The sequence below is a fragment of the Emiliania huxleyi genome (genome assembly GCF_000372725.1).
Source record: "Emiliania huxleyi CCMP1516 chromosome Unknown EMIHUscaffold_13, whole genome shotgun sequence".
NCBI lineage: Eukaryota > Haptophyta > Isochrysidales > Noelaerhabdaceae > Emiliania > Emiliania huxleyi.
This window is the reverse complement of record NW_005201287.1, coordinates 847,872-874,258: the sequence shown is the minus strand read 5'-3', so window position 1 is coordinate 874,258 and position 26,387 is coordinate 847,872. Positions and strand designations below refer to the sequence as shown.

Here is a 26,387-nt window from a genome sequence, read left to right as displayed (position 1 = left end):
AGGTTCCCGTTTTTTCAAAAAGACAAGGAGAAGCCCGCGCTGAGGGGGTCTTTACAAAAGTGGGCGGAACAGTTCTGGGTCCCCCCCATGCACTTTTAACCCCATCCCTGCTCATAGGGGGGGGGGGGTCTGACCCCCCCACCAGAAGAGCGCTCTTTTTGGGGGGGGGGGTCCCGACCCCCCCAGCAGCAGAGCGCTGCTGCTGGGGGGGGGTCCCGACCCCCCCAGCAGCAGAGCGCACTGGACCCAGCTCCCGCCTCCCGCCGCCCCCCCTCCCGCCCCCTCGGCTCGTGTTTGAGCGGTACGCTCGAGGCGGTTGTGTTCACCGCGCCTTCGAGCCCAATACACCTTCGTGCTGCCGAGTGCTGGCGTTTTACTAAAGACTTGTGACCATCTGAGTCTATCTTGTACTATACCACACGCATAGCTCAAGGTCATAGGGTATAGTGAGCCACTCACTCGGGCGTCTCGCTGACGTTGATCGATTAGCGCTGATCTTCCTAGCCTATCGGCCACCCGCTCGATCCTCGGATCGCTCGCTCGTCGCAAATCGACTGCGCTGGTCCAATCCGCGCGCGAAGCCACTATGATTATTGGAAGCGCTCCTCCAGCAGCAGAGATGGGTGTCTTCCGACAAATCAAGCAGCCCGACCGCCGTGGAGCGTGATCATAGCGAGAGGCCAACTCCGCGAGGTTGAGCGCTGCGCGGTACTCGGCGGTGTCGCAGCGTCGAGCAACACTCGGTGTCAGAGCGTCGCGCCTACATCAGTAGTCTCATCACCGAGTGATTGCTGGCCTGTGGCGTATGACCTCGCGCGGATATCACCAACGACGAGCATGCGAAGACATTGAGCACTGTCTGATGGACTTGTACAGCCCGCTGTGCTCTCCGCTGTGTCACGGCGTATGATGGGCTGCGAGAGCCGTATCTTCCCTCCTTGAAGCAGAGGCGCCGCGAGGCACGAGAGGCGTAGAAGAGAGGCTGGCGTGCCCCGCACAGCCCGGTTGGCAGTAGGAGGCCCCGCCGGTGAGACCACTGATTTTGATGCCGACCATAAATTCTCGCAACTCGAACGCAAGCTACTTACAGCTGCTGTCTGTACAGAGATGCCAGCACCCCCCAGCAGCAGAGCGCTGCTGCTGGGGGGGGGGTCCCGACCCCCCCAGCAGCAGAGCGCTCCTGCTGGGGGGGGGGTCCCGACCCCCCCAGCAGCAGAGCGCTCCTGCTGGGGGGGGGGTCGGCCATGGGCTTAGGTGTGCGGGGGGGGTACCGAGCAGTGTGCGGCCGCTCCAACGAGGGGTACAAGGTCGACCTCCCGGAACCCCACGCTGGCCCGGGAGGATGCGATGAGGTGAATGAAGTCAAGCGGGCAGCCCGGCCAACCCTTCGACCACAAGAACGGCCACGGCTACGTCAAGGCGCATCGCGGTTTCTACCACGACGCGATCTTTGTCAAGCGCAACAACTTCAACCTGGCTGCTCCACGAGACGTTCGGCGGCGGCTTCTCGCCCACCGCCGTTCTCAAGCTGCGCCGCCTCGCGCGTAAAGTCGCGCGCGGCAGCGTCGACCGCACGGCCTACTCGCCCAAGTACTCGCTCTCTTTTATGTCCCACCATGCAGAGGCCAGAGCGCATCTCTCTCTCTGTTGTGCGAGGCGTGAACCGCGCCATTCGCTCTCACCTGGCAACCCTGTCTGCACGTCTCGCGCGCGCGTGAACAGGGCCTGCCCCCCCCCCCCCCCCCCCGCAAACTTTAAACCACCATAAACATCATTGTGCAGGGGCTCCAGGCCCCAAATGACGTGTGAGTGTTAGAGTTGTTTGGTATTGGTATTGCTAAAAATCTCTCGAACTGTGTCGGTGTGTAAGAGGTGTGAAAATAAGCTTGGTTCACGAACTAGTTCAGTGGTTCACCCTCGAACCGGACCGTGAACTCTGAACCGTGAACCCGAACCGAGGCAGGACAAAAGGGCGAACCGCGAACCGTGAACGAACCAGGCGGGGCAGCGTCGAGCTGAACCGTGAACCGTGAACCGACTAGCACCCGCCCCGAGTCCGTGAACCACGAACCGTGAACTAACCGTGAACCGCGAACTAGTTCATGAACCGGGTTCACGGTTCACCTCGTGAACTGAGAGGCCTGGTGGTGAGGGAACAGCGGAACACCCGAGCCCGAGCGAGATGCTGGGGCGAGCCTCGGCGAGACAGCGTTAGCTGTTTACACAGCAGTTTGCTCACGCCAACAAAATTTCTTCCCGGCACATGTACGACAGCCTTTACAAGGGCGCCGTCCTCTGGGGTCCCCCCCGGGGGGGTGCACGGCGCCCTGAGCGCAAGCCCCCCCGGACACCTGGCAACAACTGCTGCTCCGCAGCAACCACTTGCTCCTCCCGCAGCACCCGCGGTTCCCGCAGCAACCATCTTCACCGGGTCCGCACTGGCTCGTGGTCACGGCGTGAGCGAGGAGGAGCACACGGAGATGCTTCTGCGCGGCGACGGCGCCGGCGGCTCCGACGCCGCCTCTGCCAGCTCGTCTGAATCCTCCGTTCGGCCCGATGGCGTGACGTATCCGGGCGCGTCCGCCGCCGCCGGCGCGTTCCGAACGTACCCGCTCAATCGGCGAACGCTCCCGCCCGGCATCCCGTACATCATCGTCAACGAGGGCGCGGAGCGGTTCTCCTACTACGGGATGAAGGCGATCCTGGTCATCTTCTTCACGCATGACTTAGGGATGAGTGACGCGCTCGCGCGCGAGTACTACCACGCCTTCACCGCCGCGTGCTACTTCTTCCCTCTCTGCGGCGCGCTGCTCGCCGAGACGGTCCTCGGAAAGTACCGCACAATCATGCGCGGGCAGTAGAGGGGAGGCGAGGCGGGCCTTGGGAGAGCGGCAGTGGAGGAGAGCGGCAGTGGAGGAGAGAGCAAGGAGGAGGAGGGAAGGGCGAGAAGCCAGCACCAGAGCAGCAGCCGAGGCGTGGGACCGCCGACTCGCCCTCTGCAGGTACTTTTCGTACGCCTACTGCGGAGGCCACCTCGCCCTCTCCCTCAGCCAGGCACACCACGCGCCGTCGGCCGGGGCGAGTGCGGCAGCGGCGGCGGCGGCGGCGGCACCTTCGTCGCCTCAGATGCCGTTCCTGTTTGGGCTGGGGCTGCTGCTCATCGCTGTCGGCGCGGGAGGCGTCGACCGGCGATCTCCGCGGTGCTCTCACAGACCCTTCCCTGCACCGTCTCGGAGCCATTCCTGCAGGCATCAAGCCGTGCGTCTCCGCGGTGCTCGGCGACCAGTTCTGCGCCGCCAACCAGCCGCTGCTCGCCCCGACCTTCGCCGCCTTCTACCTCGCCATCAACGCAGGCGCCTCCCTCTGCACGGGCACGCCCCGCGGGGAGCATTGCTCGTGAACCAATGATCGAGCGGTAGGCGCCTTCCTCTCCACCCTCGCCACGCCCGCCCTGCTGGAGCACGCGGGGCCGCACGTCGCCTTCGGGGTGCCCGGCTTGCTTATGGCCGCCTCCACGCTCGCGATGTGGCTCGGCCGCACCTCCTACGCGCACATCCCTCCCGCGGGCACGCCATATCTCCCCATATCTCCCCATATCTCCCCATATCTCCCCATATCCCCCCACATCTCCCCATATCTCCCCATATCTCCCCATATCTCCCCATATCTCCCCAATCACCTCCACATCCCTCCCGCGGGCACGCCACGCCCCTCGGGGGCTGCGGGCGGCGGGCGGTGGGAGGGTGAGAGCGGGTCGGGGACGCCTCTAGGCGCCGGCTTCGTGCGCGAGGCGTGCGGCGCGACGGGGCGGGCGGCGCTCGCCAAGCTCCTCCCCCTCTTCGCCTTCTTCTCCGCCTTTTGGAGCCTGTACGACCAGACGGGCAGCGCGTGGGTGCTGCAGGCGAGCGGCTTTTGACTCCCTCGCCGCCTCCCTCGCCGCCTCCCTCGCCGCCTCCCTCGCCGCTTCCGCTCTCCCTCCACCTCCCTCGCCGCCACTTCCCTCCCCGCCTCCTCCCTCCCGCCACCTCCCTCCCCCCCCCGCCGCTCCCAGGCCGAGAAGATGAACCGCTCCTTCCTCGGCGTACAGTGGCTGCCGTCGCAAGTCGCTTGCGTCAACCCTCTGCTCATCCTCCTCCTCGTCCCCGCGTTCAACGGCTTTGTGCTGCCGCAGGGCGGACGCCGCGTGCCCGGCTTGTATGACCTCGCGGGCAGCGTCGTGCGCGTGACGCCGCTGCGCAAGATCTCGGCCGGCCTCTTCCTCCTCGCCGCCTCCTTCCTGCTGCCGCTCCACGTCGAGACGCGCATCGCTGCCGGCGAGCCGCCGCCCTCCGCCGCCCCGCCCCCGACGCGCCCCACGACCCGCGCGACACGACCCCCGCGTAGGCGAGGCGCCGAGCATCGGGCTGCAGCTGCTCGCGTACCTCGTCCTCACCTCGGCCGAGGTGCTCGTCTCGGTGACCGGCCTCGAGTTCGCTTACACGCAGGCGCCCACCAAGATGAAGTCGGCGGTGATGGCCCTCTTCCTCGCCTCGACCGCACTGGGCAACCTCTTCACCGCCCTCGTCAACTTGCTCATCACCAACGCCGACGGCTCCACCGCCACGTCCGACGTCGCCTACTTTTGCTTCTTCGTGGCTCTCATGTTTGTGGTCGCCGTTGCCTTTGTGCCGTTCGCCTACACCTTTCGAGAGCAGACCTTCGTGCAGGGCGGCGAGGACGACCCGCGGCCGCACGAGGTCGAGACGGCGGCGGCGGTCGGCCAGCCGCAGCAGCAGTGGCGCGCGGGCGGCGCGCCGTGCAGCAGAGGAGTGAAGCATGTGGACTCAGTGTCCAGTTGACACATGACACATAATCGGCACTTTTGAGTTTCCTTGGCGCCCTTGGGTGAACGAGAGAACCGTGGATCCGTGAGCTCTGAGACTTCTCGGCCCGCGCCCCGCCGCGCGGGGCACATACACAAAATTGTCTCGTAACTTTATGTCATATGTGATATATGTGGTCAGTTGTTGTTGTTTCCTTCATGTCTGGCACACTGGCCGCGCAGACCGCAGTTGCGCGCAGAGTTCCAGCGATCAGCGTGGGATAATGTGGATGTGTGCGTGCGGCACCGACTGTCCCGCGCCGCGCCCGTCCTGCACTCCAAAGAGGGCCGCTCCGGCGCCGTGCACGCCGCAGACCAGCGCGTGTACCTCCCTCGCGCTGCGCCACAGGTCGGCGAGCTCGTCGGCGTTGAGCTGCGCCAGCGTGGCCACCACTCTCCGAGGGATGACCAGCACGTGACCCGGCGAGAGCGGCTTGAGGTTGACGACCGCCAGGGAGAGGCCCGCCTTCGGGGAGGGGGTAGGGGAGAGGGGGGGGGGGGGGGGTCTGCGCCTCGACTCAACCTCGACCCAATCTCGTCACGATCCTCCCGGCCCGGTCTCCCGGCCCGGTCTCGCCTCAGAGCGGTAAAAGACTTGCGTCGGCGCGAGCTCGAAGCGGCCAAAGAGGACGGGCGCGGGGAGGGGCGGCCCCCTCTCGCCGCGGACGTAGACGTACCGCGCCGCCTCGGCCGCCATCTCGGCCTCGCTCCTCGGCGCCCGCGCCTGCGCCGCGAGCGAGCCTCGCTCGGGGCCAGAGGGCTCCAGAGGGCGCAAGAGGGCTCTCTGCCCAGAGGGCTCTGTGCTCTCAGCGGCGCCGGATGCGAGGCAGAGATGTGGCCTCTCTCTGGCCGCTCCCTCCCCCCTTTCCCTACCCGCCCGCCCCGCCGCGCCGCGCCTCGTCGGGCGGAAGCACCATCGGAGGCACCACGTTCGGCTCGCCGGCCGGGGACCAGCGGTCGATCCGCCCGTAGACCTCGTCGTTGACCGCCAGGTCTCCGGCCGTGCGCGGGACGACGTGCAGGTGGAGGTGGGGGACCGGCTGGCCGGCGCCCTTGCCGTCCTTGAGCGCCAGGTTGAAGGCCGTCGCGTTCAGGTGCGAGCCCACCTGCCGCTGCACCGAGAGCGCCAGCCGGACGATGGCCTGCAGCTCATCGTCCTGCAGCTGGGCAAAGCGCTCGACGCGGCGCGTCGGCGCCACAATCGTGTGGCCTGGGAGCACCGGCCGCAGCCCGCCGTAGGCCACAGCGAGGCCGCAGGGCGAGGTGGAGACGACGTGATCTGCGTTCAGCGTGAGGCCAGCAAACTCTCGCGGAGACCCCAGCGCCATCGCGCAAGCCTGGCGCCGCGCGCGATTGATGCGACGCGCGCTGACGGCGACGAGGCCCACGAGCGCCATCAGAGCGAGCGTGAGCGCGCGTCGGAGCATTTAGCGCAGGCGGCGGTGAACGACAAAAAGGCTGGTCTCTTTTTCTTTCTTTACACGCCGTCGCCCGACTCTCCGCCCGCCAAGCGGGCCGCCTCCGCTGACTCGTCCGGCTATGAAACCGATACGCCGGACGAGGTGCAGCAGGAGGCGGTCCGAGGGAGCAGTTCGAGGCGGCGATGGCGGCGGGCGAGCTGCTCGAGATGCTCGAGAGCTTGCCGCGAGGGGCGGTCGAGGCCTCCGTTCGGCTGATGCGCGGTTACAACCGCACGGGCGAGTGGCCAGAGCCCATCCTCACCAGCCCTGCCCCCGCAGCGCGGCCGCTCGCCAAGCCCCGTCGATGAGTGGTCAGATGGTTAGTGCCCGAGAGCGAGGGGTCCGGGGGGGAGCACAAACATAGGACGCCCAGCCTTGCCCCCGTGCCGCCGAGTGCATATCCTATGCGAGAGAGATCCCCTGTGCCCTGTGCCCAGCCCTCTCCGCGCGGCGATGCGCCCTCCCCCCTGCCCCTCGCTTTTGCAAAATCCTGCAAAGGTGGGGACCCTGTCTGTCCTCGTCGTCGTCGTGTCAACCCTCGTTTGGTGCTCTAACCCTCGTTTGGTGGCTCCCTCGCACGACACTGGGCGCGGGACTGGCGCGCACTGGCACTAACAGGTACCCACGGGAGCCGCCGAAAAAGAAATAACTCAGCACCAGCGGAAGCGCCACCACAACAAGGTGAAGCGGCCGTGCGGTGGTGACTGCCGAACCTTATCTGTCCAAGAACCATGCGCAGCCTGGTCAAGCTCCAGTACATGCTCGCAGGAGTCGCCGCGGCGAGGGAGTGCGGCGTGGCCACTTACACGGCGGAGCAGGTGATTCCGTCGACCGCGATTATGGATGGGCTGACACCGCCAGTCGTGGTCGGTGACGCGTCCAACCTGCTCTCCCCGCCCGTGCTCGACCTAGGCGGTGTGTGGTGGATTCGATACCAGCCCCTCGACGACTCCGAGCGCGGAGATCTTTCCTGGGAGAACCCGGCGGTCAAGCTGTACGCACACGGGGCATTCGAGGAGCTCATGACCTTTGCCGACGCATCGAGCAACTCTTCGACACTGCCAGCTGAGATCGGCCTCGCATACAATCGGATGCATCACTGGGCCTACACCGACACCTTTAACTCGTACGCTGGGCGCATCTTTAACGCCGCCGATGAGGTGGACACGCCGATCCACATGACCTTTGGCAACGCAACGCACGGCATGCTGAGGGCGACCAGCCCTGACGACCAGTGGCTCATCACAAAGCTCGACAAGGACCGCTGGCGGAGGGACACCGTGTTTGCCGCGGATGGACCGGTTGGAGGCGCACGCGTGAGCTACATCCTGACGCGCGTCGTGAGAGAGGATGGCTCGCCCCACCCGACCTACTTTGAGGCCTTCACGTCGTACATGGGAGCGCGGCAGCTGCGGGTCCACGCCACCGATAACGTGTGCCTGCGGCGTTGCGGCGCCTGGGCACCAGAGCTCACGTGCCAGGTGCCGCAGCTCTGCGACATGTGGTGCGAGCTCTCGGGCACCTGGTGTGCTTGACAGAACAGCGCAGCCTCCACGACACGCAGCATCCAGCAACAAGTGTCTGCGCGCTCTCTCTGCCAGGCGACGACTCCGATAGGCACACAGCGGGAGAGAGGATAGCATCCATGTATTGCATATACCGGTGTCATGACAAGTGATGAGCATTCTTTGTTCATATCGTAACGGTATTGCTGGTTTGCTACGGGCTACGCGTCATTACGGCGCGGTCTGTGGGACGGGAAAAGGCTACGCTAGGGAAAAGGACAGGGTTTTCGCACCTTGTCGCTTGTGCAGAGCAAGACTGCAAGATCAGAGAGAGAGAGCTTTTTGTGTTTTGTTTTGCAAGATCAGGGTACAGGAAGGGCAACGTCGACGGGATCGGGAACGCGCGCGGGGCGCCGTGTTGCGTGTTGGCAGAGTGAGAGGAACGCACACACCTGGCTCCAACGTGGACACACGCCCATAGCTGGGGATACTACTAGGGTAATGCACCAACCACAAAGCCTCTCATAAGGAGGCGGCGGCGATGGTGGCGGTGGAGATGGCGATGGCGGCGGCGGTGAGGGACAAGGAGGCGGCGGCGATGGTGGCGGTGGAGATGGCGATGGTGGCGGTGGCGACGGGCCAGGTGGCAGCGGTAACGGCGACGGTGGTGGTAGAGACGGTGACGGCGGTGAGGGTGAGGGCGGTGATAAGGGCGGTGATGACGGAGGCGGCGGTGGCGGCGGTGGCGACGATGGCAGCGGTGAAGGTGGTTGTGAAGGGGGCGACAAGGGCGGTGCTAGGGGTGGCTGATAAGGCGGCCGTGCGGGCGGCGGCGACAGCGGTGGAGGCGATGGTGGCGGCGACGGTGGCATCAACGGTGGCGGTGCCGGCGGAAGTGTTGGCGGCGGCAGCGGCGGAGTTGACGGCGGTGGGGTCAGCGGTGGGGGCAGCGGTGGGGGTTGCGGTGGGGGTAGTGGCGGATGCGATGGCGGAACTGAGGGCGGTGATGAGGGTGGTGACGAGGGCGGGCTAGGAGGCGGTGGCTTCGAAGGTGACGGCACGTTAGGAGGTGCCCATGGAGGGGAGGGCGAAGGTGGCCAGAGAGGCGGAGGTTGCGTAGGTACGGGCGGAGGTCGGAGAGGCGGCTGTGGAGGTGGCGGTCCCAAGGGCGGGTGCCGTTCCACGCACGGTATGCCGAGCGTCGTAATGGCGTAGTGAGAGAAGCAGAAGCCTCGGTGTTGGAGCACGCGATAGGAGGAGCGCCCTGCGAATAAGAAGTCGATCTGTGATGCACTCGTCAGCATGAAGCTCGCAATCGCCCTCTTCGCAGCTTCTGAGCCGGGGTTGATCGCGCTGATTGGACTGGGGACGTTCAGTGATGCAACCGAGATGGCGTACTGCGCCTCGCGAATGCCTTCTTCAGAATAGATTGGTAATGTGCCAGGCTCGAGCGTAGAGTCAGGCGCGACGACCATATCGTCGCTGTTTGCCACCGCGACAAGCTCGAAAAGGGCGCCGCTCCCCGCAGGGTTAGACTGCTCGCCGTCCACATCTACAAGCGCGACGGATACGGAAAGCGAATGGTGAACTAGAGGGCTGCAGGCAGTGTATCACCGCGAGGCGCAAGCGTTCTAAGGAGGCCATCACTTTTTCGGGACGAGGCACAATTTGAAGACGGGCCTCACGCGACTTACCGCAGCTACTCGGGTGGTGCTTCCTGACCCGAATGATCGATCAGAAATTGATTAAGCGCGTGTGGATCAGTCATGCGTGAAGAGTAGCCGACGCGAGGGGTGGGGTGGGCTTGACATGAGAAGCTCGGGCAGCCCTACGTAAAAGGCTACGGTGTCTGCCTCAGCGTGTGTGCGGCCGAAACTCAGTGATGTGAAGGATGGTACTCACCGTAAAAGGTGGCAAAGACTTCATCAAAGGATGGCATCAGCTGATTGGTGCCGCTGCGCACGAATGCCATACTGAACGCTGTCCCTTTCATCCGGGTGAGATCGCCCGCCGGGCAAGATGCCGTCAGTGTATCCACCTGGTTTTCGGAGTCGGTGCAAGTGGAAGGCAAGACTCCCGCATAGAGGCATGCCATGCCGTTCACCGTCGTCGTTGCATGCACAGAATAGTACGTGGGGTCCTCGTAACTGACGTCGACCTGAAGAAACTCGGCTGGCTTCACCGTAATAAGCGTGTCGAAATATTGCCCATTGACATGTCCTGTACGCTTGAAACGCGCGCTCCCTCCAGGGAAGTTGAATGGACGCGTAGTGGAAGGCCCCTCTCCCACCACCGGCCCCTCAGTCATCTCCAACTCGACGCCGTAGTACGAAATGTTTACCCAGTGCTTGACGCTACAGTAGCCTCCAGTGGCAGAATTCGCCGATGAAACGAACGTGGAGAAGAGGCAAACCAAGGACGCCCTCATCATATCGTTTTAGCCCGCCGGAAAACGGCGGCGGGCGGCGCCCGTTTGCTCATAAAGTTTACCTGGTAGTTGACTTTATCGATACCGAATGAGCCATTCTTCGCTCAACTTTCAGGTGACATGTCGATCAAGCTTCGACACGAGGCGTCGCAGCTTCCCGCGCAATGCGTCCAATGCCGGCGATGTGGCTATCGCAAGTGGGGACTACCTCCAGGAGTCGAGTACTTGTATAACCGTTCGTGCCTGACCGCGCGGATGTTCGTTGACCACTCGCTCTTGCCAGTGACTCATGTTGCGGTCCGTGGAGTAGAGGTGGGTACATGGTTCTACATTGCCCCAGGTTGCTCTGACCTCGCATGGGAGGTTGGAAAGAGTCTGGTCGCCACTAATCGGATTCACCTGACATTCCTGCTCGAGCAGCAACGGCGGCAGCCTATCGTTGGTGCTGACCAGGCTGGTGCTGACATGTTGGCAGCAACTCGAATCAGTGTGCTCCTGATGCGTTACCACCGCTGGTGGGCTCAAGAGGTGATGCGAAGAGTGCACTTTACTCGGCACGTGAACGTCGCTCATTACTATCAGGAACTCGATTCGAGTGGCCGACGGAATCGGAGCCTCGTGACGCTGCCTCAGGTGCTGCATGATGCGAGCCGAGGAATGTTCGGCACGGATCTTAGCACTAGGTGTAGCTTACTCGCCCCGATAGATTCGGCCATGGTTTGCAATGCATCGTGCGCACGGCGTGCAAGGGCGCTGTCTTACGTGCTCAACCGTGATGACCAAGCCTTGGACCCGCTCAACCATGTACTCCTCGAGCGGGCACGGCTGCATGGCATCGCCTGGGACACCATCATTCTCATGCAAGGTGGATTCACCTCGCTCCGTGGCACAGCCGAGCTGTGGGACGTCCGTTACCTCTGGCTCAAGTCGAAAGCTCAGCCACTCCCGCCCAGTAAGATGGCAGTGTACTATAGTTGGGTGAACGGCAGCCGCTGTGAGCCATCACCAGATTTTAATAAGTGCATGGCCTGCCGAGGCTCGGCAATGGCGAGTGCTTGTGTCAATGTCAACACAAGCTTCAAGTTGTAAAACTAATGTACGACGTATCGCGCCCGCCGGTATCTTCTTGCGCATGAGCTCGTGCGACCGCAGCCGCGCCTTTTCCTGTCAGCCTCGCGCGCGCAGCGACGCCTTCAGGCCCGCAAGCAACAGCCCCACCGTCGCCATGGCCGCTCCCGTGCGCCTTCTTGTGCACCTTGCCCCTCCCTCGCACTGTCTCTCTGAAACTCTATCCAGGATCTCCCTCTTCTCGTTCTTCTCCCTCTCTCTCGTCCGGCGCACAGGTAGCGCACAGGTGGCGCACCGTGGCGCACCCGTCTCTCCCCCCTTACTAACCACGTAGTAGGAGCTATGAAACAAACAACCATTTGGTGGATGTGGTGCGGTGACCGGTGTCCGGCGAAGACTGTTGTGAGCCAATTCGTCTTTGCTTTTCTAGCATCTAGGTAAGGCGTGGGACCTTACCCCAAAGTTACTTCCTGGGGGGGAGGGGGGTTCGGCGCGCGACCCGGGAATTCATACAGAAAAAATCACCGAATTAGGGGGTCAGCTCGGTTTCCATTTTCGACCTTCGGCATCCGGCGATGTCCGGGTCGCGACGTGGCAGGTGCGGTCGGCTCGGTCGCGCTCGCAGAGCCACCGGCGGAGGCGTCGCGTGGTCATGTGACACACTGCAGTAAGAATGGTAACTTGTCTACTTACCGAGCCCCATTTTGAGTTATACACTGCCACACCTTGCCAAGCCATCCATCCACACTACTAAGCCATCTAGTCAGCATCGTCTAGTGGATCATCGGGGGCGCGAAGATGAACCTCCAATGAGGCACGCCACCTCTTTGCGCGTCTTCTGACTCAAGCCCTCGTGCCCCATTCAGCCGGCAACGCCCAGGTGTCTCGCAAAAGAAACCGCTCTCACACGCTCGTAGGCAGCGCTCCGCGGCTCTGGCAGCTGATCAAGCAGACGAGCTGCGCCTCGACATCCTCTCACCCTGCCTCAGGGCGATTTGAGAGGCCGGAACTCGCCCTCCTTTCCGCGCGATTCAGGCATGGGGACGCTGCTCGGCGACAGCGGTGTTGGCGTATTCAAGCGTGTTTGCAAACTCAAGCGTGTGGATGTTGGGGGCGGGAGAGTAGGTGGTCTCGCTCTCGCAGCGGGTGGAGCGGGCGGACGGGCGCTGGGAGAAGCACGTGAAACCAGCGCAGGGGACGAGGCACGAGGGTAACTCTGTTCGTGGTTCGCGCGCGGTTTTTCACGCCGTGTCGCGTGTGCCTCAGAATCGGTAGGAAAGGGGACATTTTGACAAAAAGAAACAAGGGACACCTCAGTCCTCACCGCTCTCAGCACGCGACGCCGTGGCATGCACATCCACATCCACATATGTTAACGTGGACCGATGATTCTTTCCTCCCTCACCCAGCCTCTGTGTGTGGGTGCCAGTCAGAGGGAGAGAAGGCGGCACGGCGGCGGCGGCGCGGCGCCAACCCATCCCCATCCGCCTCCGGGGGAGAGTTTCCCTAGCGCCTGCTCCGACAGACGCTCCGAACATATGCTCGAGAGTACCAGGGAGGGGAGGGGAGCAGAGCACGGGAGGGGAGAGGAGAAGAGCTGGCGTCAGCACTCGCACCTGACTCGCACACGCTGCGCTCCTCCCGCCGTTACCGCCACCGCGAGCGGGGGGGCGACGCGAGCAAGCGTGGAGCGAGGGCGAGGACCGAGAACAGGGCTTGCATCGATGTGCAAACGATTACAAGCTCTCACTGTGGTCCCGCCTCCCACACCTCGATCTTCTTGGGGAGCAGCTGGTTCGACAGGTCCTCTCCGTGGCCTAGGCAGCCGTGCTCGGCCTCTCCCCAGGCAAAGACAGCGCCGTCGGCGGTGACGGCGAGGCTATGCATGGATGCAGCCGACACAGTCACGACGCGCTGGTCAGCAAAGGCCTCGACCTTCTTGGGCAGTAGCTGGTTCTGCTGGTCGCCGTGGCCCAGCCTGCCAAAGGCTCCACAGCCCCAGCTCCAGACGGCACCGTCGGCGGTGATGACCAGGCTGTGTTCGCCTGCAGATGACACAGAGAGGACGCGCTGGCCAGCCAACGCCTCGATCTTTTTGGGCAGCAGCTGGTTCTGCTCGTCGCCGTGGCCCAGCTGGCCTCGGCATCCCCAGCCCCAGCTCCAGGCGCTGCCGTCGGCGGTGATGGCGAGGCTGTGCCCGCCTCCTGCCGACACAGCGACGACGCGCTGCTCCGCCAAGGCCTCGACCTTCTTCGGCAGCTGCTGATTCTGCTTGTCGCCGTGGCCCAGCTGGCCAATGCTTCCATAGCCCCAGCTCCAGACGGCGCCGTCGGCGGTGATGGCGAGGCTGTGGTCGCCTCCCGCCGACACAGCGAGGACACGCTGGCCAACGAAGGTCTCGACCTTCTTCGGCAGCAGCTGGTTCTGCGTGTCGCCGTGGCCCAGCTTGCTAAAAGCTCCATAGCCCCAGCTCCACACGGCGCCGTCGGCAGTGATTGCGAGGCTGTGGCCGCCCCCTGCCGAAATCGCGACGACGCGCTGGCCAGCGAAGGCCTCGACCTTCTTCGGCAGAAGCTCATCTTCCTCGTCGCCGTGGCCCAACAAGAGTCTTTCGCCCCAACTCCAGACAGCGCCGTCGGCGGTGAGAGCCAGGCTGTGCAAATCTCCAGCTGACACGCTCACCGCGCGCTCGTCGCCCAGCGTCGACGGGAGGCGGGTCGGCGTGCGGAGCTGTGTCACGCCCTCGCCGTGACCGAGGGCGGCCTGGAAGTCCTCTTCCGTCGAGCCACACGACGAGAGCCGCCCCTCGCCGTCGATGAAGACGCTGTACAGATCGCCTGCCGCCGCCCTCGCCGGCAGGTTGGACTCGCACAGCAGCGCCGAAACGCACAGCCACCGGACGGCGCAGCTCTCGCCCTCGGGCTGCGCCGGCAGCTCGTAGCCGGCCTCTTGCAGGCGCAAGCGGATGCCATCCTCTGCAAGCGAGGAGTGAAAGAGGAGCGAGACGGCCGCGACGCGAGCGATGTGGGCGGGGCTGCAGTGAGAGAGGGCGCGAACGAGGAGCTCCGTGGGGAGGTCGAGGAGGCGGGCGGGCGGCGGCGTGCTTGGCGAGGGGGCGGCGGTGGCGGCGGTCGCGAGGCGGCGCGAGCGGCGCGACGGGGCAAACATCGCGAGAAAAAGAATTATAGCCGCGACCACCGCCTCCGCCCCCACTGTTGGAGCGGCCGCTGGGTCGAGGGGTCGCCGCTGGGGCTCCACGCCAGGCGGTGCGGCCGCCGGTGCCGCCACCTCCGCCCCGCCGCTGGAACGACTGCAGGGTCGAGGAGCCCTGGTGTGGACGGTTCTTTCTTTTGCGGTATCTTGATGTATCTCTCCGTCGTTCCAACAGATGGCCGCCCGGCGCCCGTCCCGCGGCGCCTGCGCTTCCGTCCATATCTGACAGTATCCCGCCATATCCCGCCATATCCCGCCGTATCCCGCCGTATCCCGCCGTATCCTGCCCGCCTCACGCCGAGCAGCCCCGCCTCTCCGCGCTCCGGCCGCAGTGCGCAGAGCGCGACGGCAAAAAAGAAACTTAGACGCCGCGGCACACGAGCTGACACGCGAGCTGACACATGCACCCGCTAACACATGTCGCCCGCAGCACGCTCACGTGCGCCCTCACCATGGCACCTCAAATGCCCGACCCGGCGAGCCACTCGCGGAGCTCGGCGGATATCCACGTGTATCTCCTGGTATGCGGAATCGCTGGCCTCCGCCGGCATGCCTTCGCCGATTGTAGACGTGGTGAAGGAATCTGAGAACCGCGGGACAATCAGCGTAAGCGTGCCTCACGACTCGGACTTGTGGGAGTGCATGCAAAACTTCTTCTGCGATGGAGGTCCTGGCCCATCCATCGGGCACGTCGACGGCGAGTGGCGCGAGGAGCAATCTCGCACCCACGGTGCACGGTGGGTGGCCGACGTTTCATGGGACCACGACACACTCGGAGAGGTCGGCAGAGGACCACGAGGTCTGCACGAACTCGCGGCCTACTATGAGACGCTGCGGCGCCTCTCGCAGCTGCTCGCACGCGCGCCGTCCACGTACAAGTGGAACTCCACTGGCCAACTACCGTGGACAGAGCGTGGCTGGCGCGTGGTCGCCGATCCGCCGCTCTGCGTCCTCCCCGGTGCCGACGACGCCGTCGGTTATCATGCGACGGGGCGGCTTCGGATGGGCTTCCCAATATTCTTTGGAGGGCGGGACGACGTACCGGAGGAGGTGGGTGAGGGGGTGCTCGATGGCTCCACGCAACTGCTTCAGCATGCGCTCTTCGGTGTCCGCATCCCCGCCGCGCTGCGCACCGGACGCTGGAGGCTGAACGCTGATGATCTGACCTTCGATCTGAAGCGACAAAGCTGCGCGGGATCGTCAGATGACGAGACGGTGAATGACGAGTGCTGCAGCGTCAGTGGGTGGGTCGCGGAGATCGCTGAGCATGTGGCAGGCGAGTATGCCGCGGCGCACAGATGTGCTTGTGCGCTTCGATTTTGAGCTCGGTGACGACGGCGGCAGTTTTGGAACCGGCTGCCCTCCACCACGATCACAGAGATGCTTCGGCATCGCCCACGACAAATGTGGCGAGGCGTACATGGTGCTGGACGACGACGACAACGACGAGGTGTACGATGTGCAGCAGCTCTTATAGGAGATCCTGGGTGGCGAAGGTGGGGAGGAGGAAGGGGACGGCGAGGAGGAGGAGGAAGATGGCGATGACGTCATTGACGAGGGCTTGTGACATGAATGCAGAATGAATGGCCTGTCCCGGTGTGGCGTGGCTCCTGTGAGGGCTGAGCAAGTGAGCGGATTGGCGAGTCTCGCGTCATTACAGTTCAAGTGGTCAGGGGAGGGCTGGTGATTGTTCGCGGCGGCGGTTGTTGAAATTGAAACGATTCCTATAGGTCAACATACAACGCGCGGAACAGTCATAGCGCCATACGAGAACCAGGAACGACCCCCTACCTGCGGCTACCTCTCGAGTCTCGTGACTCGCACAACTTTGACTAAGTCTATAAAGAGGGCGGGGAGGTGGACGAGACTCGCCGTATGTGTCTGTAAAAGAGTTAGCGCAAAGATTTCGTCAGAGAGGGGGAAGGGAGGGCGGCACGCCGCCACCACGCAGGGATTTCATCCCTGGAGTAAGACTCGCAGCGAGTGTTTCTTCCAACGCGACAGTGGTGGCTTCTCTCAATGCCAGCCGACGCGACCAGCGGTCCGTCCATATTTGCGCTGCCTGGTCGGCTCGGCGACGTCGAAGCTCTGCCTCGCGCAGAGTGGCCCTCGGCAAGGCGCTTCCGTGAGTACTACGCGCCACCGTGCGGGTCCAGAGTGGACGCGGCTGCCGGCATTCCAGTGGTGCTGCTCGGAGCGGCAGCCGAGATGCCCGCATCCTCACGTTGGACCGACGAGGCGTTTGCTGCCCGAGACAGCCCATACGCCGTTACCCTGGACAACGTCGAACTGGCCAAGACTGAGACGCGCGCTGCGGGTGAGGCCAAGTCTGTGCCACTCGCCGCGTTTGTGCGCCACTACCGCGACGGAGCCGCGGCCTCCGAGAGCGATGGCGGCGGAGGCGGCGGCGAAAGTGGCGGCGGCGGAGGCGGAGGACGCGGAGGACGCAGAGGAGGAGGCGGAGAAGGAGGCCTCTCTCTCTATTGCGTCTCTTCGCTGCCGAGGCCGCTGCGGCACGACGTGTGGCTGCCGCCGCCGCTGGCCTGCGGCAGCGGGACGCAGCGGCTCGCGGAGGCGATCCTCTGGTTCTCTTCGGGCGGCGCGCAGCCTGTGGCGCACGCTGATGGCGACAGTTGATTAGCGACTGACTGTCCAATCATCCTCGTGGATAGGCACGCAGTCGGTGGTGCACGCTGACGGCGAGGACACCTCCGGTGCGTGTCTGGAGTAGTTGGCTGCTCATGATCCGAGAAGTGATGGACAGGCGAGGACAACTTCCTCTGCGTCTTTGACGGCTCCAAGCGGCTGGCGCTGTGGCACCCGCGGCACGGAGGCGCCATCGAGTCGGCCGAGCTGGGGTGGCACAACACCTCGCGCGGGGACGCGACCTACGGCGGGTTCGGCGGCCCGCCCCGCCTCAACGTCTCCTCCATCGACCTCGCCCGCTACCCGGGCTGGGCAGAGCTCGACTGGCTCGAAGCGGAGGCGCCTCGACCCTCGCCTTTGCGCACGCACCCGGCGGCACGCACGCATCCGGCTCTCCGCAGCGCCTCGCCCCCTCACAGACCTTGTTATTGAGAAGAAAATACGTCCTACGGCGCTGTGCGCTGTTCACACTGTCCGGCCTCGGCGCCGCCGCTAGGTGCGAGCCGGCGACTGCCTCTTCATCCCGCAAGGCTGGTACCACCAGGCGAGTGCAGAGAGACGGAGAGACAGAGAGAGCCTCGGAGGTGGCTGCTCACTCCACCCGACGGCCTGCGGCTGCAGGTTGACTCTCCGGCGGGACGCAACCTATTAATTGATAATGAATTAATAATGGATTAATAATCAATTAATAATCAATTAATAGGTTGACTCTCCGGCGGGACGCAACCTCGCAGTCAACCTGTGGTGGAACAGGGAGCCTTGCCGCCAGGGACGCGGCGGCGCGGCGGTGGAGGCGGAGGCGGAGGCGGAGGCGGGTGCATCCGCCAATGCGTCCGTGTGCGGCGGCGGCGACTCGAGCAGTTTTGTCTATTCCGTAGCCGACTGCTATTGGGGCCGCGATTGGACGGACGCCGACACGGCGCGGCCACATTGGGCGTACGGCTGCGAGCGCGGGCGGGCGGGCTCCTCTCCCCGGGAGGCTGCTGCTTCTCCTCCCTCCCCTCCTCCTCCTAGGGTGCGGTCGGTCTTGGCGGGGAGCGCGTTTGCCGGTGCGCTGCTCCCGCTCGCCGACCTGGAGGAGGCCGGCTGGCCCGCCGCCGCCACTCTCGGCGCTGTGCTAGCGCCGCTCGCGCTGCTGCTCTTGCGCAGACGCACCAGCCGAGCATCGGGGCGCAGCCCGAGCGAGGGGCTTCGTGCGGAGGCGAGTCGAGAGGGGCTTTGTGCGGAGGCGAGTCGACCGCAAGCTGCAGAGGGCGCGGCGGGGAGCGCCGGTGCCAGCTGCGGAGCCGAGGCGGGAGGAGGCTCGCCAGCAGCGTGCAGCAGCAAGGCTGGGTTGGCGGCAGAGAAGGCGGCAGAGGAGGCAGAGGGGGCGGCAGAGGGGGCGGCAGCGAGGGCGACCTTGCTCGGCCGTGGCCGCCGCAGTCTCACACGGCTGCTGTCGGCGGCGCTGGGAGTCGGCGCGCAGCTGTTGCGGCCGAGACGGATTGAGCACGCCCGAGACGCTGGATCGTCTCTTCACAGGCGTCGGGTTTGCTCTCGGCGGCGGTGGTCCGGCCGAGCTGATGCTCTCCGCTGACGTCCTCTCCCGGTGGCGCCGCGGGGGCAGCCCTGCCCCTCCGCCGCTGTCTGGCCCTGTCGCCTCCGTCTTGCGCGACAGCGCCGCGTCAGGTGGGACACTTCCTAGACACTCCCTAGACACTCCCTAGACACTTCCTAGACACTCCCTAGACACTTCCTAGACACTCCCTAGACACTCCCTAGACACTTCCTAGACACTCCCTAGACACTCCCTAGACACTCCCTAGACACGCGTCAGGTGGGACACTCCCAAGGCTCAGTGGGGCCGTCCCAGCAGCCGCTCGCTCCGCTTGAGTCGTCTTTCCCGCCCTCCTCCCCGCCGCAGGCACCGCGCTGCAGCTGTGGGCGCAGCTCGAGGCCGCCATGCCCGCGCGGCTGTACACCAAGCTGCGGTACGCCAAGCTGCGCGGCGGGCTGCACGCCCACGCGCCACCGCCCGTTTGCGACGGTGCTGCCGGCGGCGGCAAGGCCCATTGGCGCCAGCTCAACGGCTCGTGGAGACGAGCGGACGGGACCTTGTGCGTTGCGGTTGCGTCACCGCCCGCCAGCATTGGGGCGGAGGCTGGAGGGGAGGCGGCCGGGGCGGGGTCGGCCGACGGCATCGGGGCGGCGGGAGAGGAGGAGGAGGAGGAGGGGGGGGGGGAGGAGGAGGAGGAGGAGAGCATGCGGATTCGGGGTTTCGAGGCGCTCACCACCATGGATGCACTGCTCCGCAACGCCGACACGGTCGCCAACCGAGAGCTGGTGCTGCGTGGCCTCTGGGCGGTGGCGGCGGCAACGTCGCTCGTGAGCACGGCCGAGCTGATTGGCGCGATGGTCGACGCTGGAGACGCGCACCCTTCGCTGAGGAGCGAGCTGCTGCGACTCGGCCTGCCGTGGGCCTCGCAGCAGGCCGACTCGCTGCGGCGCAAGGAGAGCAACTCGAGGCTGGCCTCGCTCCTCTTAATTAATAACCATATCTCGCCTCTACCAATGATTAATTGTTAATAGGCTGGCCGAGCTCCTCCTCCACGAGCCGTGGGGCGACGACCTCTCTGCGCCACGCGCGAGGCTCTCCCCTCCGCTCCTCGCGCTGCTCGGCCGCCACCGGATCGCGCCCGGGCTCGACTCGCCCGTTCGCCTGCTCGCGCCGCCAAGCACGCTCTCGCCCGTCGCACGCCTCTTCCTAGACGCCTCGCGCCGGCCGCTGCGCAGAGGCCGCGCCGCCACTCTGCCACAGCGAGGGTGGCTCGCTCTGGCGGGCTTATGGGCGCGCGTTGCGTCGGGCTGGGCAAGGTCGCCAGCAGCAACGCGCGATGAGCCGCCGGTCGAGCCGGCCCTCTCGCTAGAGACGCGCGAGCTGTTTGGGAGCCCTGTCGGCCTGGCGGAGGTGAGGGACGCGTCGCTGCTGCTTGACCTTCGCCGCCTCGCCGCGGCGCTGCACGAGCGCGCCTCGCGCCAGCGCGCGAGCAAGTCCGACCCCCTCCCACACCTCTCCAACCCCCCTCCCAGCCCCCTTTCCCTCACCCGCCCACCCCTCACCCCCACTCGCCCCCGCCGCCTTTACCGCCACTGCTGCCCACTCGCACCCCCGCGGCTGCGCGGACAGGAAGCTCAACAACCTCACCAACGACGAGTTCTTCCAGGCGCAGATGCGGAACCAGCGCTCGATCGCGCGGCAGGTGCGCACGCCCCAACTCTGATCCCCTCCCTAACCCCTCACCCAGCCAGCTTGCCCCGTGTCCGGCAGCGTCCTGTGCGCGCCCTCGCCGCCCTCGCGCGCTCCTACTGCGAGGCACTGCTGCGCGAGGGGAGCCAGGCGGAGGGGGTGGCGGAGGGGGTGGCGCAGTCCGAGGTGGACGTGTGGGCGGCGGTGCTCACCGGAGGGGAGCGGCACGGCACGCACGTGCACGAGGGCAGCGGCTTCTCGCGCGTCCTCCACGAGCCACTCATTGACTCATCACGCATCGGTCCGGTCACTAGGCTCCATCTGCTCGGGCGTCCTCTACGTCGACGTCCCCCCCGGTCCCCGCCCCCCCCCCCCCCCCCGGCCCCGCCCGCCGGCGGCGCGCCGGCGCCGCGCCGCTCGCCGGCCGGGCTCGAGCGTCGAGGGCGGCAGGCATGTTGTGCGATGTCCAGCGCGGCCCAGCTCAGCGTTTCAGGCCTCAGGCTCAGCGCCGTTTTTCCAGGGGCAGGGCGGCGGCGGGAAGTGGGAAGAGCTATAGCACTCTAGTAGTATGTGCATCATCAGATCTGTCTTCAGCGGCATGTGACACGTAAATATGAAAAAAATATGACGGCAACCATGCGCGCGCCCCGGTCCCGGTCCGCGGTGGCGCGGTGCGCAGCGCAGGCCAGCAAGCAGCATGTGGCGCGCGGCTCAAAGCCGAGAGACAGACAGGCGTGAACAGGCTGCCTGCTACCGCTTGGCGAGGTTGTACCCCTCGTCGCCCGTGTCGATGCCCAGCTTGGCTCGCATCTCGGCGAGCTCCTTTTGCTCGCGCTCTGTGTCGAGCCGCTTCTGCATCTTGGTCTGCTGGTAGTAGAGCACGACCTGAGCGAGCCAAGTCCGGGGCACTCAGATCTAGGCGCCGCCACATGCGCAAGGACGCGCCGCCGCAGAGATGGGAAGGGGCGGCGGCGGCGGCGGCGGCAGCGCGAGGGGGCGCGGCCGGGGCGGCGGCGCGCACCAGGTAGCGGCCGCAGACGTTGAAGCCGGACAGGTGGTCGACGGCATTCTTCGCGTCGTAGATGTCCTCGTACACCACAAACGCGGTCCCGCGCGTGTCGGACGCGTTGCCGAGCCGAATCTGCCGGATCGCGCCGAACTTGCCGAAGATGTCGTACATCTCCTCCGCGGTGATCTTGAAGGGGAGGTTCCGCACGTATAGCGCGCGATTCACTTCCGGCGGAAGCCGCATGCTGGCCCGCGCCCGGACCGACGACATGACCCCCTCGCCTTTGACGCCGGCGAGCGGCGGCGCGGAATAAAAGGTTGGCTTCGCCCCTGGACCGGTCCCAAAGTAGGGCCTGCGCGCACGCCTCCAAGCAGCCCTGCAAAAAGAATTCTACCAGCGCAACACCGGGCAAAAAGAACAGCGCACCACACACCTCTCCTTAAAATCCCTGTGTGGTGGCGGCGTGCCGTCCTCCCATCCCTCCCTTGGGTTGTCTGTTTTCTTTCTTTCTTTCTTTAAGAACCCCCTCGCGGCGTCCTCCCATCCCTCCCTTGGATTTCTGCCAGGAACACTGAGAATTTGCTCGCAGCGCATCGCTCCCGACTTGATCGGGGCGCATCCGCGTGGACTGGTCGTGCGGGATGACGAACATGGTGACGAGGATGGCGATGATGGAGATGTGTGAGCCCCACCGCATGAAGGGCATCCTGGGGTTATTGAGCAGCCCTCCCAGCTCGACCTCGAGGGAGACGAGCACCATTGCCCGCGAAAGAGGTGCGCGCCGCCCGCCCAAAGCCCCAAAACACTCCCGAAGATTTTGACGACACCGCACTCAAGGAGGTGCCTGCCACAACTTCCCACGCGAACATAGGGCCCCGCGGTTTTCTCTTTTTCCGGCGAGCAGACCTCCGGTCCGGTTGAGGTTGTGGCGCGGGGCGGCAGCCGCCTGCGCGACCCACCCGCCGCTTCCTTCGCACGGCCGGCAAATATTGTTAGTTTACAGACCAGCGCTTTGTCGCAGCCGCTCGTTATCCATCTCTCCTAGTGAGTCCGTCAATCTCTCCAGCGGAAAAGAAGGTGTCAAGGTCCCACGAGTAGAGAGGCTGGGAGCCCGCGCTCCGCGTGGCGCACCAGACCTCAAGCCGCCTCGCCGAGCCGTTGAGCACCATGGTGGTGATGGTCGCCTCGGGCCGGTAGATCTTTGCATCGCTCAGAATCGCCTTCACGTCCTCCGCGGTGCGCGGCGGTGGCAGCCCGTCGGCGCGCGCCTGGCGCGGGTCGTTGGCAAACGCCGCAGGGCTGTCCACCGCCCGCCCCTTACGCGTGGTGAGGTGTTTGTACTGATTGAAGTGGGTGTAGTTCATCACGTCCTCGGTGACCTCGAGCACTGACGACTCGTCCTCCCAGAGCTCGACGTTGGCCATCCGCTTCCCTCTCACGTCCACCACATTCATCGATGCGCCCTCGCTCCAGCCGGGCACTGTCAGCGCGCGCACTGCCTCGTCGAGCGTCGAGGAGGAGCAGATCGCACGGCGCTGGACAAAGGCGCAGGCGAGCCCTCCTGCCCGAGACTTTCGCGGCACCATCGAATTTTGAGTCGAGTAGATCCCAAACTCGTTCCATGTCGGCGCCCAGCCCACCAAGGCCGCAGGGTAATTCACACCCGCACATGCACGGAAGCCGCCAGCTGCGACCGAGTCGGCGTATGTGAATGCGGCAAAGTACCAGAATGGCTTCACTGCACTGGACCAGTCGTCATTGTGGCCGTGGACGAATCCGCGGCTGTACCCACCCGCCTCGATTGCGTACACATCTGAGCAATGCTGGGGCGCTGCCTGGAAGCCCTGATGACCCATGAGCGAGCCGAGCTCATTCAGCAGATTTGCGCACCATATCTTATCCACGTCGAAGCCGCTCCCAGCGGCGATACCGCGCAGCTCCTCTGCGAAGGCTGGGAACTCGCGCATGTTATCCGCCTTCAGATTGGCCAGCGCCGCGCTCCCATTCGGACTAGCAGCAAACGCGAACACTTTCCGCATCTCTGCCGTCGCAAACCAGCCAGCAATGCGAGAGCGCGCGAGCCGCCCGTGCTGTAGACCTGCATCAAAGGGGCCATCGGCCGCTATCCGAAACAGAGGCGGGGTGGAAGCAGCGTCATAGGCCAGCAGCTCAACCATAGGTGGCGCGCCAACGACCACCGCAAGCAAAAGGCCTCCAACGACCGCGGCGATGAGAGCACATCGGCCGACCGTCGGCTCGCGCCAGTTGGTGCGGAGAAGGGGGGCTCGCAGGGTCGCGAGATCGGAGCGCAAGAGCATCCGATCGATGATATATCCCCGAAGCGCACGTCCACATTTAGATTTACTCTCTTTCGCGGTGCCATACCGACCGCACACTCTAAGTGCTTGAGCACTTGAGCACCGGATAGGGTCGATTCCGCTCCATAAAACTCCCTCGCACAACACGGGGCACGGGACTGGCTCCCGAAAGAAAGCACGGCGACAAAAAGTTACGTGAGCTGTGTGTGAGCGTGAGTGAGGGTCAGCCCGCAGCGCGCAGGCGCATTTTTTGCATGCACATACCGTGTACTAGAGAACACCCGCCCCCGTCTCCCTTTTCTTCGTGTACGGCTTAATACATGGAGAACATGCATGTTATCACCCTCTGTGTATGTATGTAGGAAGGTGAAGAACAGTCTCCGGTGTTTTCCTTTTTGTTTGCCGGAAATGCTTGTGCAGGCCAAACCTCGACACCTTCTTTTCCGCTGGAGATTGAGAGAGAGAGATTTTTATTAACCAACAAGAAATCACGACTCTCTTGAGATTGACGGACTCAGGAGAGATGGATAACGAGCGGCTGCGACAGAGCGCTGGTCTGTAAACTAACAAATCATTTGGGGCCGTGCGAAGGAAGCGGCGGGTGGGTCGCGCAGGCTGCCGCCCCGCGCCACAACCTCAACCGGACGGACCGGAGGTCTGCTCGCCAGAAAAAGAAAACCGCGGAGGCCCTATGTTCGCGTGGGAAGTTGTGGCAGGCACCTCCTTGAGTGAGTGCGGTGTCGTCAAAATCTTCGGGAGTGTTTTGGGGCTTTGGGCGGGCGGCGCGCACCTCTTTCGCGGGCAATGGTGCTCGTCTCCCTCGAGCTGGGAGGGCTGCTCAATAACCCCAGGATGCCCTTCATGCGGTGGGGCTCACACATCTCCATCATCGCCATCCTCGTCACCATGTTCGTCATCCCGCACGACCAGTCCACGCGGATGCGCCCCGATCAAGTCGGGAGCGATGCGCTGCAGCTGGGCTGGCACACGATGCGGCCGCGGGGGCCCGCGGCGCCGACTCCCGTCGCGCCGCTGCCCGCGCCCGGCGCCCCCGGCCAGCCCGGCGCGCCGCGCGCCTCCCTCCACCACCAGGGGCGCGCGCGCGCGCGGCTTGCGAGGGGGCGCGCGCGCGAGCCGCTGGGGGTGCTCGCCTTCGTCGCGGAGGAAAGGCGGGCGCCGGCAAACTTGACGGCGCTGCTGCTGCACTCCAAGTGGAGGCACTCCCGCACCCTCGCTTCTCTGCGCCGCTCCTTCCGCGCCCCCTCTGCGCGCGGCACGAGCGCGCGCGGCGGCGCCGCGGCGGCGGGGGGCGGCGCGGGCGCGGTTGCGGTAGGGGGCACGAACGGGTCGTACGTCTTCACGACGGTGGAGGCGCTGCGGCGCCAGCACGGCCAGCGGCGTCACTGGTTCGGCGACCTGGACGCGCGCGAAACGCGGCGGCTGTATCACGAGCTGTTGCCGCGCCAGCTGCTGGACGGCGAGGAGAGCGTGTACGAGGAGCACGGCCTGCCGGTGGAGGAGCGGGCGAGGCTGGCGGTGGCGGCGCGGCGGGCGGCGCGCCTCTACGCACGCGAGCGGGCCCACCTCCCCGTCGCCCTCTCGTGCGAGATCGTGGACGGCGTGCGCACGCTGATGGCGCAGGGCTCTTTCCAGCCGGGCGGGCTAAGCGAGGAGCAAATCTTCGCCAAGTACGCCGCGAAGCTGGGCGAGGGGGGCGGCGACGTGGAGCAGGTCTACCGGATGATGCTGCTCAAGAGCTGCGCCTCCAACGCCCACGTCGACCGCCTCATGGGCGTGTAGTTCTTCTCTCGTGTCGGTCTGAGGTCTGTGTGGCAGTCTTTTGTCCCACTGGTCGAGCATGTGCCGCCCCTGCATAGCTGCGGAGGCCCTGTAGAGTGCCGTCATCGCCCGCATAGTTGCGGAGTGTGCGCCCCGTTCTCTCGTGTCGGTGAAATGAAAAATGAAATTTTGTCTTTTGAATAATTTTGGCCGGAGATGTCGATTCCGTGTGAGCACTTTGTGTGAGAGAGCACACTCTGGATATAGGCGGGTCGATTCCGCATGGTAAAGCCTCGATCGTCTCGCCCGCCGTCGTTCACTTCTTGTCAAAATGGTCCGAACTAACATTCGGAATCAGGAACTGTACGGCTTTGATGAAACGTTTTAACCCCCCGCCCGCTCCGCGCGCTCGCCCACGGCCACGCCCCCCACGCCCCAACCCCGCCCGCCCGCGGAGCCGCGGTGCAAGCCCAACGCGCGAGGGAAGGTTGCGCGCGCGGCAGCACGCTTGGCGAGGTGCGCGCCTCTGCCCTCAAGAATTGGGAGAGCGAGAGCTCAAGACAGGGAAGGGGGCGGGTGAGGATCAGCATCAGCCAGCTGGCCCCTCCCCGCCGACGACGCTCAGCCAGCCGGGAAGCAGGAACGAGGCGGGCGCGGCGTCGGCCTCCGCGGCGGTGGCGGCGGTGGCGAGGGGGGGCGATCCGTCGGCATAGTAGAGGAAGGGCAGCCGCAGCACAACTAGCGACCCGCGCGGCAAGAGCACCTGGTGCGAGTCGAGTCGAGGGCGGAGTCACGCGCCACGCGGGCAGGGGGGAAGGGCAGGGGGGAAGGGCAGGGGGGGGCAGGGCAGGGGGGGGGGCAGGGCGGGGGGGGG

The 26,387-nt window shown here is 65.1% G+C and overlaps 10 protein-coding genes across 10 annotated transcripts in view; 5 read left to right on the top strand and 5 right to left on the bottom strand.

The window, feature by feature from the left end:
- Window positions 1–2,263: 2,263 nt before the first annotated feature.
- EMIHUDRAFT_201173 (hypothetical protein) lies at window positions 2,264–3,916 on the top strand (the record flags this gene model as incomplete). The annotated part of the gene is made up of 6 exons (XM_005789261.1): window positions 2,264–2,300; window positions 2,398–2,833; window positions 3,003–3,082; window positions 3,249–3,396; window positions 3,461–3,525; window positions 3,771–3,916. The coding sequence occupies 6 exons, from the start codon at window positions 2,264–2,266 to the stop codon at window positions 3,914–3,916; spliced, it is 912 nt and encodes a 303-aa protein (XP_005789318.1).
- Window positions 3,917–4,060: 144 nt separating this feature from the next.
- Window positions 4,061–4,838, top strand: EMIHUDRAFT_201172 (hypothetical protein; the record flags this gene model as incomplete). The annotated part of the gene is made up of 2 exons (XM_005789260.1): window positions 4,061–4,291; window positions 4,389–4,838. The coding sequence occupies 2 exons, from the start codon at window positions 4,061–4,063 to the stop codon at window positions 4,836–4,838; spliced, it is 681 nt and encodes a 226-aa protein (XP_005789317.1).
- Window positions 4,839–5,072: 234 nt separating this feature from the next.
- Window positions 5,073–5,321, bottom strand: EMIHUDRAFT_63025 (hypothetical protein; the record flags this gene model as incomplete). Its single annotated transcript, XM_005789259.1, has 1 exon — window positions 5,073–5,321. A coding segment is annotated over one exon (249 nt), but the record flags the coding sequence as incomplete, so codon positions are not given.
- Window positions 5,322–5,853: 532 nt separating this feature from the next.
- Window positions 5,854–6,108, bottom strand: EMIHUDRAFT_58735 (hypothetical protein; the record flags this gene model as incomplete). Its single annotated transcript, XM_005789258.1, has 1 exon — window positions 5,854–6,108. A coding segment is annotated over one exon (255 nt), but the record flags the coding sequence as incomplete, so codon positions are not given.
- A 900-nt stretch (window positions 6,109–7,008) lies between these two features.
- On the top strand, window positions 7,009–13,084 carry EMIHUDRAFT_433731 (hypothetical protein). Its single transcript, XM_005789257.1, has 2 exons — window positions 7,009–8,109; window positions 12,692–13,084. The coding sequence occupies exon 1, from the start codon at window positions 7,053–7,055 to the stop codon at window positions 7,854–7,856; it is 804 nt and encodes a 267-aa protein (XP_005789314.1). The 5' UTR covers window positions 7,009–7,052; the 3' UTR covers window positions 7,857–8,109; window positions 12,692–13,084.
- A 3,470-nt stretch (window positions 13,085–16,554) lies between these two features.
- On the top strand, window positions 16,555–20,963 carry EMIHUDRAFT_201165 (hypothetical protein; the record flags this gene model as incomplete). Its single annotated transcript, XM_005789256.1, has 12 exons — window positions 16,555–16,862; window positions 17,040–17,167; window positions 17,300–17,432; window positions 18,196–18,386; window positions 18,703–18,729; window positions 19,085–19,287; window positions 19,444–19,634; window positions 19,750–19,909; window positions 19,979–20,211; window positions 20,348–20,420; window positions 20,534–20,708; window positions 20,908–20,963. The coding sequence occupies 12 exons, from the start codon at window positions 16,555–16,557 to the stop codon at window positions 20,961–20,963; spliced, it is 1,878 nt and encodes a 625-aa protein (XP_005789313.1).
- A 194-nt stretch (window positions 20,964–21,157) lies between these two features.
- Window positions 21,158–21,686, bottom strand: EMIHUDRAFT_63012 (Hypothetical protein; the record flags this gene model as incomplete). Its single annotated transcript, XM_005789255.1, has 2 exons — window positions 21,158–21,292; window positions 21,429–21,686. The coding sequence occupies 2 exons, from the start codon at window positions 21,684–21,686 to the stop codon at window positions 21,158–21,160; spliced, it is 393 nt and encodes a 130-aa protein (XP_005789312.1).
- A 758-nt stretch (window positions 21,687–22,444) lies between these two features.
- EMIHUDRAFT_201163 (hypothetical protein) lies at window positions 22,445–23,734 on the bottom strand (the record flags this gene model as incomplete). Its single annotated transcript, XM_005789254.1, has 1 exon — window positions 22,445–23,734. One exon carries the CDS (start codon window positions 23,732–23,734, stop codon window positions 22,445–22,447), a length of 1,290 nt encoding a protein of 429 aa, XP_005789311.1.
- A 768-nt stretch (window positions 23,735–24,502) lies between these two features.
- EMIHUDRAFT_420881 (hypothetical protein) lies at window positions 24,503–25,718 on the top strand. The gene has a single exon (XM_005789253.1). The coding sequence runs from the start codon at window positions 24,539–24,541 to the stop codon at window positions 25,532–25,534; it is 996 nt and encodes a 331-aa protein (XP_005789310.1). The 5' UTR covers window positions 24,503–24,538; the 3' UTR covers window positions 25,535–25,718.
- A 179-nt stretch (window positions 25,719–25,897) lies between these two features.
- The window catches only part of EMIHUDRAFT_201161 (hypothetical protein), a gene marked incomplete at both ends in the record, with an annotated part of 2,917 nt that continues 2,427 nt past the window's right edge, over window positions 25,898–26,387 (bottom strand). The window contains one exon of the mRNA XM_005789252.1: window positions 25,898–26,044. Within this exon, the coding sequence (XP_005789309.1) occupies window positions 25,898–26,044 (147 nt within the window). The remainder of the gene's footprint in view (window positions 26,045–26,387) is intronic.